Source organism: Sprattus sprattus (assembly GCF_963457725.1).
Source record: "Sprattus sprattus genome assembly, chromosome: 3".
NCBI lineage: Eukaryota > Metazoa > Chordata > Actinopteri > Clupeiformes > Clupeidae > Sprattus > Sprattus sprattus.
In genome coordinates, this window is record NC_137922.1 from 17,711,162 (window position 1) to 17,726,790 (window position 15,629).

Sequence of the window (15,629 nt, forward strand, 5' to 3'; positions counted from 1 at the left end):
AGAACCCCGCAAGACACCACTGGCCTGTAATGATGAGTGATGAACTGTAACAGTCAATCACAGCGCATCTTTGAGTTCATTTCACAATGCAGAACTTCAAAAGCCCTGCCAAAGGAATTAGCAAAAAGTCTCAGTGTAGCGCTTATAGACAATGTATGTGGTTACGGAGCCCCTGCCTGCGTTTGGCCTTGGGGCAACATTTTCTCCCACAGAAGCAGCAGTGGACCCTGACCAGTTCAGGATGTCAGGAACAATGCCCACCAAAGCATGCAGTTTGCGGACCTTTTTTACGGCTCAGGGTGGCTTGTTTTGACAGCGGCCTTTGGGGCAAAGTGCGGGGCATTCCCAAACTTTTTTTCTTTATACACCCCAGGCCTGCCGCGAGTCCTTTCTGTGGGATGCCAACAACAGGATATGAGCCAGGGATCGGGGGGGAGGGGGGAAGTGTCTATACGTTGTTGTGATGTACAGAGTCGAGCAAACAACCTTGGAGCTGTTTTTTCAGAAAGAGATGTTTTTTTTCTCTCTCCTTTCCAAAGAAGGCCGATGTGGCTAGACGGATATCTTAAGCAAGAGGGCTGTAGACAAGTAGGTCTTCTTATTAATTAAAGACGTTAGAAAAACAACTCAATGTACTGTTCAGTAATGCTGTAATGACCCAAAAACAGTTAATGACCAGCTGTTAAGAAGGCCAAGTGACTTTTCCAGCCTACTTCCAACAGCATGTCTACGCTTGCACAGATGGCTAAGCCAGAACAGGTCAAAAAGGTGCATTAGATAATTAGAATGATCTAATATAACAGCATGTCTCTTTAGGTTTGAGGCCTCCACACTATCCACTACCTTTGTGTATGTGTAAATATATATATATATATATATATATATATATATATATATATATATTATGGCATGCCGTTCAGGAAATTAACATTTGAATATATATATACAAAAGTCTGAATATATATACAAAACTCTGAATATATATACAAAAGTCTGAATATATTTACAAAACTCTGAATATATATACAAAAGACTGGATATATATATACAAAAGTCTGAATATATATACAAAACTCTGAATATATATACAAAAGTCTGAATATATATACAAAACTCTGAATATATATACAAAAGACTGGATATATATATACAAAAGTCTGAATATATATACAAAAGTCTGAATATATATACAAAACTCTGAATATATATATACAAAAGTCTGAATATATATACAAAACTCTGAATATATATACAAAACTCTGAATATATATACAAAAGTCTGAATATATATACAAAACGAAGTCTGAATATATATACAAAACGAAGTCTGAATATATATACAAAACTCTGAACTCTGAAGCGCTCAATCGGTCTTTGTCCGCCATATTGGATTGAGCGTTTCCTATTAAATCAATGGTACCAAAATGTTTATAATTACGTATTTTCTGCTTCATGAAATACTGTATTTCTGTTATATTGTTCAATTTTGACATTGATTTCTCACTAGAAATGCAATAATAACACGTTTATTTTACACCGTTTGACTTCACCGAGGATATTTTTTTCAGGAGGCAATTTCTCCATTCACTTGACTGGGGTCTTGTCAAAACCTTCGTTCTTCCTTGTTTTCTGCTTCATGAAATACTGTTTTTCTGTTATATGGCTAAAATTGATTAAACATTGATTTCTCGCTAAAAATGCAATAATAATAACACGTTCATTTTGCATCGTTTGACTTAACGAAGGACATTTTTACGTTTAAATGGGATAGCCTACATCGTATCCTCTCGTCACATGATCAAATAGGCACTTGACATTGGACAAAAAATGATTACCCAGAAATCCTCATTGCATATACCAATGAAAATAAGACATTATTCATTGAATTGAATAGGTTTTTTTTTAATAGTTTCCATAGTTTATGTAGGATAAGCATATAATTGTGTTATAGATTGCTACTGACCATTTCCCTTCTACAAAATAATACTCACCATGACCTAGATAGGTTGGCCATTCCAAGGGTATAAATAACATAAGGTACTTAATAGTAATACAATGTAATACAACTAACCATTGGTCGCGGGTGTCTGGCCTAATGTCTTCTCTTTCATACTCGCAGACATGACATTTTGTGAAGCACCCGACGAGGCAAAATCCCGGACGATTTGGGAATCCCTGCCGGACGCATTTTTTAGGTCTCAAAAAGAGGGCATGCCCGAAAAAGAGCACGTCTGGTCACCCTACCATATGAACAGAAAAACAGTATTTCATGAAGCAGAAAACAAGGAATTACGAAGGTTTAGACAAGACCCCAGTCAAATCAATGGGGAACCTGCCTCTAAAAATATCCTTCGTGAAGTCAAACGGTGTAAAATAAACGTGTTATTATTGCATTTCTAGTGAGAAATCAATGTCAAAATTGAACAAAATAACAGAAAAACAGAGTTTCATGAAGCAGAAAATACGTAATCACAAACATTTTGGTACCATTGATTTAATAGGAAGCGCTCAATCCAATATGGCGGACAAAGACGGATTGAGCGCTTCAGAGTTCAGAGTTTTGTATATATATTCAGACTTCGTTTTGTATATATATTCAGACTTTGTTTTGTATATATATATTCAGACTTCGTTTTGTATATATATTCAGACTTTTGTATATATATTCAGAGTTTAGTATATATATTCAGAGTTTTGTATATATATTCAGACTTTTGTATATATATATTCAGAGTTTTGTATATATATTCAGACTTTTGTATATATATTCAGACTTCTGTATATATATTCAGAGTTTTGTATATATATTCAGACTTTTGTATATATATATCCAGACTTTTGTATATATATTCAGACTTTTGTATATATATTCAGAGTTTTGTATATATATTCAGACTTTTGTATATATATATTCAAATGTTAATTTCCTGAACGGCATGCCATAATATATATATATATATATATATATATATACACACACACACACACATACTTTTACAGCTTCTTACTACTCTGCCCATACTAACTATAGGAACAGAGAACGTCCATACGTCTATCCATAACATATCCCAACACTGTGATTGAAGAACTTCAAAAAAGTGTTCAGTACTGAAGTCACTTTGTATGAAAGTGTTTATAGAATGACTTAATAGGAAAAAGTTATTCTATAAAAAGACTGTAACAGCCGAGTCAACTTTTGGTGTGAGATCTTTGGCACTGCATTGGTAGCCTTCAACTGACTCAGACTCCTAAGCTGTCAGTCATCTTCATAAAGGCCGCCCAAATACTTCTGACGTATGGGTTGGCCGACAGGTCAGTTTTTAAGGATGCATCTCTGGTTTACATCTCAGACACTCCAAACCAGTCCAGGGAAGCACAGACTAGCTGACCTCTTTGCCTTCCTGGGGTGAAACTTAAGATAGCACCCTGCACACATGTTAACAGCATAGCTAAGATCACTAACAACTTACAGGCGACATGTGTAGGCAACAATGTGTGTGTTACGTGGTGTTCTCCTTCTTCACAGTGGTGAATAAAACCTTTTGAGGTATATTTGCTGCAAAAAATATACTTTAACTATTAGATGATATGAAACACATTATATGAAACACATTATTTTTAGCACTGTATTATGGAAGAGGCTTCTGTTTAAAACATATTAACTTGGGTCTGTTTAACAGGCTGAGAGGACTGTTGGAAGATAACTCCTCATTTCCATAAATTTGTTGTCCTGTAGTTTATGCAGCTGCTCTACATGCTGGCGGAACTGAAAACAAGAGCTAGCCCAGCTGGAACCCTCTCGCCATGATAATACCAACATTCATCACCATTACAGCAACTTTCAGACAACTTTGAGCCCATGTTTTTGGTGTGAACTAACGACATTCATAGCAGCAATTTCCCAATGTAGGTTAAACGGAGCTTGGTATGACACTATGCTGAGGAGCCTCACTCAATGCAATAGTTCTTAGTCCATGTTTAAAAAATGAAAGTAGCTTGTTGTCTGTGAACTCTTGGGAGTTGCTATGGTAACTAACACACTCCTTGAGCCAGGAGGCACAAATGAAGATGGAAATAAGGAGTCAAATAAGGAGCTGAAGTGGGGTCAGAGGTCAAATGAGCTCCTGGTGAAGGACACCGGCACACTTTCACCCCTGACCGTGAACCACTTGTCATTTCCAAAGGCCCACATCCCACACTAAATCCGAGACCACTCACCTAAATGGGTCACCAGAACCTGGACCTGGTTGGAGGTCTTCTCCGCCGCCTGGTACCATCCTCCCCCACTGAGGCGGGCCCAGGCCCGCACCCGGCAGAAGTACTGGCCCGCGTCCGACGTCTCCACGGCGGGCACCACCAGCCTGAATTCCCCATCACCCACGCGCCTTAACCCCGCCGCCGCCGTTTCCATGCCAGAGCCGTTGCTCACCACACCGTTTCGGTCCAAGCTGGCCAGGACTCGGGACCCGTCCGTCAGCCAGGTCACCTCCAGGCCCAGGAGGGAGTAGTCGTCTGCGCCGACGGTGCACCTGAGGGTCAGGGGGTCGCCCGTGTTCAGTGTGGTGCTGCCCTGCGCAGAGACGTTGAGGGACTGGGCTGGAAGACATCAGATAAGGGTCTGTGTTAGCGAAGCAGGGCTAACTATCCAACTAAGGAGAGACACTAAACTGGTCATTATGCTCCTTGTGGCACTGTGGCAGGTAAGCAATTCAGTGCTTTGATGTGGCACACCTTATTCTGCGTTTAAGTAGTGATTAAACCAATAATCTGCCAAAAGATACAAGTTTTTTAATTTCTTCAGTCTTCACATTTACATTACTTGAATGAATAATTTTTTTTGTATGTGTTTATGATAAAATATGCCCTTCTTTACATTAGAAAAACTTGATCTGACCTGACCAGTCAGTGTCTAATCCCATGTCTGATACACTCATATACTGCTGTGTTTGGCGGTGTGGTTTGAACGTCTTTACTTCTATCAAATGTGCATAGAATTAAGCCCCAAGGAGCGCAAACTACTCCCATTACAAGTATAGCCGAGTTTTGACAGTCCTACAATGCATGTTACAAGATATGAATCTCTTTGCAATACATCCCTTGTTAAGACACAAAAAACACTACATTCTCTTCTGTAAGACTAATTACTCGACCAAATGACTGTAACAGAATGCAGCAGAGCAACATTGCAATGGAATGCCATAATGATCGTCTTTCGCCAGAGGCACCTGACACATGATTATCTGTAACGGTGAGTAGCAGGGCAACATGTGTCATGCATTTCTACTGAGGTGTGACTGTGTGTCTTTATCTTGTGTCACTGCCATTATTTTCACATGACTTTTTTCCCGTCAACATTGCTTAGGACATGATACTTGGGAGAGGTATGATTTGCTGCAAATGAAACTGAATGGCCGCCCACTGCAAACTGAATTGGGCAAACTCACAACAAATTGAACTTCGAATGAGATGAGATGTATCACTTCAGTTCCAAAGCTTTACAAGAAAATAACATTAAAGGCATAGTCCTCAATTTTATTCCAATACACATGTTGTCAATTCAGTGAAACACTTCATGAACCTCTAGCTGACTGTTCTGTGTGCACGCTCCAAAAAACTCTGGTTTTCATCCACTGTCCAGGCTCTCCAATCACAGACCCAAGTCAACAATGTTGCTTCAGGACCACTGAAGGGAGGGGTGTATTTGATCGACTGCTGACTTCCAATATCAACAACTTTGCCAGAAGTGAAGACTGCACCTTTAAAGACATTGTAAACCGTAACAGACACTACCACCCTCAAACACCCCTCAGATTCTTTGGGGCCTCAGCTCCAGCAGATAGGAGGGGGGGAGGGCTGAAGGATCCCTCAGTCCCCTATCTACCCTTGCCTCTACAGGCAGCCCTTATCCTGCCTTAGCTCTCGCAGGGCCACATTCTCTCCTTTAATTAAAAAAAGCGGCAGTGGTGCTGACAGACTGACTGTGGTAACCCAGGACGGCTATCCCTGGCAACTCCAGCTCAAACAGCACTGTTTGTCCTCGGCAGGGGATGTATGGGGTCGCATACAGACGGAGTGCAAGTGAATGGGGGGGGGGGGGGGGGGCTTCTTATAGAAATGTTTCTTATGAAGGCCTGATGTCCTCAAAATTGGACATGGTACACATGGTAAGGGAGAGAACAGGGCGGTGGGAATCTGTGAGAATTGCTAACGTGACTTTCTCCTTATTCTGTGCCTTAAACACACACTCACGAGCACACACGCATACACACACATGGACACACACACATGCTCGTGTGCACACACATTCTGTTCACAACTGGGACATCAATGCTGTCTATCTCTATGTAACATTCTGATGACTGCATGATCCTCATAAACGCTCTATTCTTACACAATGTACATTCTAAGCATAACTACAATATATATGGTCTTAAATACAAACTATTCAATTATAAAAGCTTGAATTGTTCTAGCTCAAAAATCCTACAGAGTGAACCATAACTACGGAGATGGGCAAAAAAACACAAACGTCAATTTTCATTAGCCCAATTTCTCAGCAGGATGCTGTGTTTGAAATCTCATCACCCCGACTGTCGAATGTTAACATGCTGTCATTTGCATCTCATTTTACATAAACAGCCTTCAGCTTTCCCACTGAGGCTAGGGAAGGCAAATACTGAAACTTGGAAGCACTGACAGAAACTTGGATGGAACGCTAGTTCAGTTTCCTGAGAAACCACCTATTATCTCACCCTTTGAAGTGACACTACAGACAGGGACCATATAGTCTCCTGTTTAATTATTTATTAATCACACCACCAACAAAAGCATATCCAATTTGTTCCTTCCAAGTCACTCTCCATCTGACGGTTTGCGGTTTGAGAGCATTTGATTGATGGATCAGTTCATCTGCGAAAGCGTTAAGTTGTCGCCAGAGGTGAAAACAAGGACACCATTCGCAGTGCTTTCTAGTCTGCTGTCTACTGGATTGGAACTGTGATCATGCTTGGGGGGTGGGGGGTGTTGGAGGGGGGGCTTTTGCTGGAATGTTGAAGCTAATTAAACAAGACCTTCATATTAAAACACTCGCCGTGTGATCTAAAAATAGTTTCACGTGGAACATCACACTCCACTGAACATGCCTCCTTTGGCCATAAACAACCAGAGTAATCATTTGATGTCATGAATTGGAAATGAAAAATCCATATTTGATATCAGTAGAAATTGTGTGATATTTAGGATATATTCACCATCATTGCACATGTGATCACCCCATCCACATACCTGTCGATGTGACGGAGACGTGCCCAATGTCTGTTCTCTTCTGCTGGAGTTTGTACCAGGCGCCGCCCCCCGCCTCTTTCGTCCACTCCCGGACCGTGCACACGTACACGCCCTGGTCGGCGGGTATAGCGCCGGTCAGCACTAGCCCGTAGGTGCCCTTGCGGTGCAGGTCCAGCCTCAGCCCGCCGCTGGTGTACCGCTGGGCCGCGATGTCTGTCACCACCACGGCTCCATCTGGCCCGAACGTCAGCAGGTCCTCCAGCGTGGCTACTCCTTTGCGGGCGGACCAGGTGACAGACAGCTGGGTGCCCAGAGTGTGATCCCAGGAGGCATTGCAGAACAGCCCCACGGAGCCACCCTCGGGTATGACAGCTGCAGGGGTGCGCGGCTCCACAACAAGGCTGTTGGGTATGACTGAATGAAGCACAAGGGGAGAGGGATACAGTTTGAGTTACTACAAGCATAGGTCAAGCATCTGTTTTCCAAAGAAACAGCATTAGCAATCTACACATACCAGATCATTAACATTATTAGTTTATAACATATTTGCAAAAAACACCAAATACATTTTACGAGGAAAATGTTCAGCAGGTATTATATTACAAAGCTTTAAAGGACATTGACAAACAAAGCAAAACAAACAGTTCATGCACAGTACAGTAACTGCAAGGTCTCAAAACTCCTTCGAGTTTATTAGCTAAATTATTCGCTAGTAACAAGAAATGAGGCCACTGTCTATTCCCTAAATGTTATCTCTTACAAAGATTCTCTTCAACAAATGTGTTGCCTGTCTGTCTCTCTCACAAACACACACCCACACCCACACCCACACCCACACACACATACCATATATAAATGATAGTGCTGCATGTATAGACAGGGCAGGAAACTGTGGCTGGCCCCTACTGGCTTTGGCGATCTGGGCGGCCAGAAGTGAAATCGCTTCGGCCAGAACAAGACAGGCATCCATACAATGAGCAGTCAAAGTTAAACAAATACGTGCAGATCTCCCTGCTGAGCTACAACACATCCCAGGCCAGACAGGCATCCTCCCTTGTAAAACACCCATCTGCTGGACCGGATCCTCTGTGCTTCGGCCAAGCCCTGCCTGTGGTTTGAGGAAGGATGTCTGAGCATTGCAAACATCTCTATACATGAGGAGTGTGAGTGTTTCTCCATGTAAAGGGGAAATGTACTGTATATATACGTACTGTTGGTGTTTTCCTAACTGTGGGCCCCATGCACGTTGTGTTTCTGTTGCAGGAAAGAGTATCAGAAAGGGCCTCAGGCCCAGAATGTGAAAACAGTGATTGTGTGCATATTTGTGTGTGTGTGTGTGGGTTGTGTGCGCATATAGTATGTACATGTGTGTGTGTGTGTGTGTGTGTGTGTGTGTCTGTGTGTGTGTGTGTGTGTGTGTGTGTGTGTGTGTGTGTGTGTGTGTGTGTGTGTGTGTGTGAGTGTGTGTGTGTGTGCGTGCGTGTGAGTGTGTGTGTGTGTGTGTAGGCAAGAGGGTAAGTGTGTGTGTGTGTGTGTGTACGTGTTTGTGTGCATGACCACTTGTGTGTGACTTCATTTACATGAAACTGCTTCGATTCTCTGAATTTCCCATTGCACAGAGCTCGGCCCCACCTCTCCTCCCAAACCAGTTTGTCCTCTAATCATTCACAGTCGGGGAAGAACCCCCGCCGCACAGCAGAGCAGAGCGCGGCACAGCGCAGCACAGCACAGCAGAGCGCTGGAGAGGCCAGCAGGGGAAACCCGGTTGGGCATGTCTGTGACGGGAAAAGCCTGAGGGCACCGTATATCATCATGCAAGTGACAAAGGCATATTGATCAAGAGCCGCCAGCTCATCACTTGACAGGGAAAGGGAAAAGCCACCTTTTCCAAAGCCTGACTCCTGACTTTCTCCTGACTCAACACTCAACACTCAACATTCAACTCCAGGGCCCTAACAGACTGGCCCGTCTGTCTCTGTGTTGAATCTATTACTGGCGCTTGTATTTCCTGAGGGTGCTGATGTTGGCTAGCTTGAAAATTTGGTATTACACAACGCTGATCTTTCTCCCTCTTCCTGACGGCTCGGCTAAGGTTTCGCTTCAATGATGAGAAGAAAAGAAAAGTGAAGGGTGTCCAAGCAGGGAACGAAGGGAGCGCCCGCGGAACACACGCTAGACCATCCACCTGGCTAATCTGTGCGTCATGGAACACTGAGCAGCACCCAAAAAAATCAGCACCTGACGGCAGATAATTTGCTACGAGTGTTCACACAGAACAGATGAGCTCTGTCTCATTCTCTGTCTCTATCTCTTTTTCTCTCATTCTTTTCTTCTCCGTTGGCAAGTCACCAGCCACACCGAGCAAATCACTCACCCACACTGCTCCAGACCCCTTGGCCAAGACCATTTCCTGGGAGGGCTGGCAACAGCTTCCAAGCTCACCTAAATACCTCAAGGCCCTGAACGAGTGAAGCACCAGGCCCAAGCTCAACTGATTTACACTCGTGAGGGAACGAGATGGCCATTCACAGAGAGCCAGGGCCGGAGAGCGGAGACCAAGACGCTGTGGGCTTCTCTATGTCATGTGGAGTCATGCGGAAGTAAAGCAGTGGGGAGTCGGTTCAGAGGGCCGAACAATCGAGCCCCGCAGAAAAGAGGACACATGATCTAATGTGGCTTAACTGAATAGATGCGAGCCCTTAATAGCCCTCCACATCACTACATTATCTGTTAAATAGTGCTTTTGGCAGCGTTGGGTTAGCGAAGGCTCTCCCGCACCATGTAAGAAGAAAAGTACACTATTGATGACTTTCTCCTAGGGGAGGCCTATTTGGAGTCTCAGATTATAAGGTGAAGTACTTAAAATGACAATATAGGGGCATTTTACAATTGTCACATTAATTCCTGCCAGAACATGAACATAAATTGCCATGACAAAGGCCGTGCTGCTTTAACAATGGCAACTTAAGCTATGTTTATACGGAGTCGAGTTTGTCTGCGTCCAAGCTGTTCATAATACAGATAGCCCTCTGCAACGATTCAAATCGGGGGTAGAAAGTGAGTAGATTTGAATCGGTACGGGGGCTGGTGTTCGTGTGCACGGATTCACGCAACCTGATGATGTCATTGTCCCACGTGATTGCATCGTGATCTCCAACCAATATATATAACACTTGTTGTCTCTCTACATCTCACTCATGGTGTGTCTCGAACTCACTCTCATTTATCCAGCCTACTGATTTTTGTTTAGTCTCCTATCTTGATCTTATTATTTTTATTCAGACGTAACATAACTTTCATGACCACAAATATACATTTTTGTTCATAAATTAATGTAGAATGGTCTGAGCAAAGCCTCATGGGAAATGGGATGACAGACATGTCATGCTGCACTGTTCCAAACTCTTTATTATCAATCGAAAATAGAACTCATTTTCGCATAACCTATAGTCTGCTCTGACCACTGATTTTATTAACCACCATAATGTATTACTGTGCAGATTAAACGTAGACTATGTGATTAGGCTAAACGTTGCTAATTGGAGCTTGAATGTCTTGTGTAATGTGTTTAGCCGTATGCTGTGCTCGTGTCTTTTCTTCTACATATTTTCACGTTTTTTCAGTTGTCTTCAGCAGCGCTAAAGCGCCACCAACAGGCGTGGGGTATGTACTTCAGCCGGGTTCATCCCAATCGGCTGAGTTCGTCTTTACGCAAATCTCTCCTTACCAGGCTCCATCCTTACGGAATTAAAAGATTCGATTTGTGTGAAAGATGAACCCGATTCAGTGAATCTAGACTCCGTATAAACATAGCTTTAGTCCTCATGGCATGCTGAAGTGTTTTTGTGAACCAGAGGGAACTTGGGGTAAAGCACCATCATTGTCATGTGCCAACAGCTTTACCACATCACACACACAGGCAGACAGACATAAACAAACACCCACATCCTACCTCTAACTTCGACATCTGCTTCATAATTGCCTACGACTTGTGTGTCCGTGCTGGGGGTTTTACACCTGTAGGTGGCGCTATCCGTCACTTTCACCTCCTTGATCCTGAGCTCCACTTTGTTGTCGGCCAGCCGCTGTATCCGGATATCCTCATTGGCCACGCGCTCTTTTAAGGAAGCATCTGTGAACGAGGTGTCGAAAGTGGAGATGATCTGGACGGGCTGCGGGTCCCGAACGACCAGCCAATCAAAGTCCTGCTCAATGGGTCCCTCATAGTCCGTGACGGAGCAGGGAATCGCCACCGACTGGCCCTCCACTCGAATGAGGGGTCCGGCAGGCACAGTCACCACCCGACCCTGGGACACACCTGCAACACAGAAACACTGTTTATTTGTGTGAACTGTCTGGGGTGGTTGAGGTGAGGGAAAGGGGAAATCTAATATAAATCACAGTTTTTTTCTTTATCATCTTTCCCTAAACCTCCCCTTCACAACTCACCTCATCTCTCTCTCCACACTCACTGGTTATCCAAACAACCACATTCTCTGACCCCTCTTCTACCTCTTTCCATCAATAACCCAGCCCCCTCGCCATTCAATTTAATGATAAGTAATTAAAAGGGCACAGAGCACCTTGTAACATAGAAATGGTTGATTAAGACAAATAGTTTATTAACAAATTAGTTTATTTGCCTGTTGAGTTTTCAAGAGTGTTTAAGAGTGTTCATTTCAACACATAAAACCTGTGGGGGTTTTACATGTCTGTCTTTTGCAGTATGTCATGCAACAGTACTATTGAATACCTACATTAAAATACCACAGTATACAAAATGAAATCGTATCAGTGCTTTGGATATGTGTGAAATACTTTATATGGTTCCAAAATGAAAGAGAATTAAAGCTGTAATGCGGTGGTTGAAACTGGTTAGATCACTTTTTGAAATTGGGAAGAGCTTACTTCAAAGCGTGTTCGAACAGACAAAGTAGGGCACGAGACTCACATAAAAAAAACAGTAAAACATGTATGGCACATCATTAAAGAAGATAAATCAACTTGAACTGAGACCTTCTCTAAGTTTTGACAACCTCACAGAACCAAAGATCCTTTTTATACTCAAACGACTGTACTCCGAAAACAGTCTGCTTCACGATGAGGAGAGTCTCTCTGACACCAGGATAATTATCTGCACCGGATAAATATGGAGCACACTGGCCTTCAATGGCAGCAGGGCTCTGCAATTACTGAGACAGAGAAATTAGCTGGTCAGCGTATACCACAGCCTGTTAATTCAGTGAGCACAGCTCTACAAGGCAGGCTAGCACCTTTGGTGTCTTCCTGTACAAGGAATGTCTTTCTACCAAAGTAGATAGATTCAAAATGCTTATAGGCTGTATAAGAGATTAAACAAGCCCTTTTTTCTGTTATTTTTATACATTCAAGCTGTGTTTTGTCTAAAGACCTATTGTTGATACATATCCAGGACATGTTGGTTTTCATATATTAAACAAGGCCTCACGGCTACAGGGTTCTGTAGGGCTGAAGACGCCAGGGATGGCCAGTATTTCTGATTGATGTATTTATAATACATACAATACAATATAAGTATTTAATATACAAAATAGTATTTTGTCATTTGTATCAAAACAGTATGGTGGTCAGTATTTTAAAACAGAAGAATACCTGTGATCAGGAATATCTTTTTTCTTCTTCTGAAGTAGCTGCCAATTCTGTTTAGTAATCCGGATAACAATGTTTAGGTGCACACTCAAAAAAAATATAAACGTTCAATTTGTATAGTCATATAGGTTTATATATTGTAATTATTTTGAGCGCATTTTTTTGTGGACCATTTCAAAACTAAAGAAAATACTTTCTCCAAAACTGTATACATGACGATGATGTCACATGTGAAGGGAGATTTGCTCATGCAATACACACGGCAAGAGAAAGTCTGATGTCTTATTTGTCTTCTCGGATTCACCTAGAGGGCCAATTTATAGTCCAGGCAACAAGAACTGTTCTACAAAAACTGACATAAAACTGACAGCATGTGTGTCTGCTAGGGCAACACAGACTGTGTCACCTGAATGTCAAATCTTAAAAGAGTGAAAGCACAGAGAGTTTTTGTCACTTTCTCTGATTGAGTGACAACAAATTTGATGGACGTTTTTTGCTTTCTTGACATGGCTACAGTGATCTAGCTGGCTTGAATACTCCCCAGTCAATGATACACTGCTTCTCAAAACAGATTAAAATAATCAAATATGCCCATGTAGAGAGGACGTTTGTGATATAATGTCATATTGCCCATATTGCCTATATATATTTAAATACAAAATGCTGTGATTTATTTTGATACATGTCATGGTTACTGTAATTTCTATATTATTTTTGTTACTTTGACAACTTGAGTATTTTGTATCTTATACCAAAATGTATTTGTATTTGATGTATTTTTGTCCATCCCTGGTATACGCGACATGCACACGGATGTACAGTGAGTGGCCACACACAGCTTTCCGTAGGGAACGGATGTTGAGGAAGAGGAGGGTGCCTCCAAACAGCACACATGTGAGGGATAAACAAGGTTGTTTGTTTATGGCCAAACCAGCCCTGGAGTCTTTCTTGTGTTCAGATGAAAATCCAACGTTAAATCTCTAGCTTGCTTGTTGGCTCACTGATATACAAATAAACACATTCACACATGTTAATGCATGCACACACATGCACACACACACACACACACACACACACACACACACACACACACACACACACACACAAACACACACACACACACACACACGCACACACGCACGCACGCACGCACGCACGCACACACACACACACATGCACATACACATACACAAACACACACACAACACCTTTGGAAAGAGGACATCTGATCATATTCCACTGTACTAATTTAAGACGAGGAAGCACTAGCCAAGTGAAGCCTGCTGTGACGTCAGTGCCCAATCCTCTCTCACACAGGCACCCGCTCTCACACACACACACTCTAGCTCACACATGGCAAGTCTAAACACACAGTGACTGAGCTGAAAATAAACACTAGAATAATGCTCTCAAACGTGCATATTGCCCAGTCTCTCTCCTTTACTCTCTCTCTCTAGTCACAATGCACACCTCTCCCTCTCTCTTTCTCTCTGTTACACACACACACACACACACACACACACACACAGTGAAACTCGTGTTTCATCATCAGGTACAGTGTGGGAATGATATCACCGAATGTGGACCTCAGTTTGACAGAGTAAAACACCCGACTGAAACGTACAATCTGTCTGGGATACTCTTAAAATCGTGCATTGCCCTTTTCGAGCGAATAGATCCTCGGACGATTTAAAAGCCAACAGATGGACAGTAAGGGCTCTATAAATGTGACGATTACCAGTCACCACATTAACCAGAAATGTGACCCACCCTCATGAGATAAGGGAAGGTAAGCTCCCAGATAGAACTTGTAGACTTTCCACCTGCAATGACAAATTCCAAATCTCTTTTTACGCAAAGGCTGTTTTAATTAAAAGAGTTCGCCTAACCGACTGTCACGTCAAATTGAGGGTTCACTCAAGAGCAGGGACTTAAACAAAATTACCGTAAATAAAGCTCGCATTACTCAGGTTAACATGCCAATGCATTACACGGGACACCAATCCGCCGGATGACGTTTTAAATCTGATTGGTCGATCTAAGCATTTCATGCCGATTTTATATCACTTTATACATTTATGTCACTTACCGAATGCAAACCATGCAGTCCAAAGGATTTTGAGGAGGTTGTTCATCTTGCTCTCTTCTTTTTTCTTTCCTCCGTTGTCTATTCCAAAACTGTCACGGTGTATAGCCTGTGTGGTCTTATCGTATTGATTCGGCGCACCTCAATTCTCAGGAGGTGTACGACAGTCAGCGTAGGTCACACGATGCGCTTGAGCTCCGCGGGCAGTGTCTACGTAGTCGTTCGAGGTTCCCGAGGACAGCGTTGGCATGACGGTTCCTCGCTGGGCGCGTAATGATTCGCGCCTTTGCTGTCAATGTACGGCTATAGTGAGAGAAATGGGCAGCCCACTGACGCTTCCTTGTCCGGAAGTTTGGCTTTGCTGGAGGAGGGGACGAGCAACTACGGTGCACTTGCTGGGGCCGGTGATGGCAACGGCATCATAGATCATATATTACTATGTTTGGGGACAGGTCTGACATTGTATGATTTCGTGTCCCCCATAACTTTGACCTTAGGACTGTATTGGATTTAAGCAGTGACACCACATCTGTGGTCTGTAAGTAAACGGATGTAAGCTACACTCCTTGCTGCTGTGGGACTATTAATATATATTGACAATCAGTTTTCTCTGGATGTGTTGTCTGGAAAT

At 42.7% G+C, this 15,629-nt stretch overlaps 1 protein-coding gene across 1 annotated transcript in view; it reads right to left on the bottom strand.

Annotated features, from left to right (window-relative positions):
* The window catches only part of ptgfrnb (prostaglandin F2 receptor inhibitor b), a 41,093-nt gene extending 25,877 nt beyond the window's left edge, over positions 1–15,216 (bottom strand). The window contains exons 1-4 of the mRNA XM_080835025.1: positions 15,002–15,216; positions 11,237–11,602; positions 7,285–7,698; positions 4,219–4,596 (exon numbers count right to left, since the gene is read on the bottom strand). Of these exons, the coding sequence (XP_080691151.1) occupies positions 4,219–4,596; positions 7,285–7,698; positions 11,237–11,602; positions 15,002–15,047 (1,204 nt within the window). The 5' untranslated portion in view covers positions 15,048–15,216. The remainder of the gene's footprint in view (positions 1–4,218; positions 4,597–7,284; positions 7,699–11,236; positions 11,603–15,001) is intronic.
* Between the last annotated feature and the right edge of the window lie 413 nt (positions 15,217–15,629).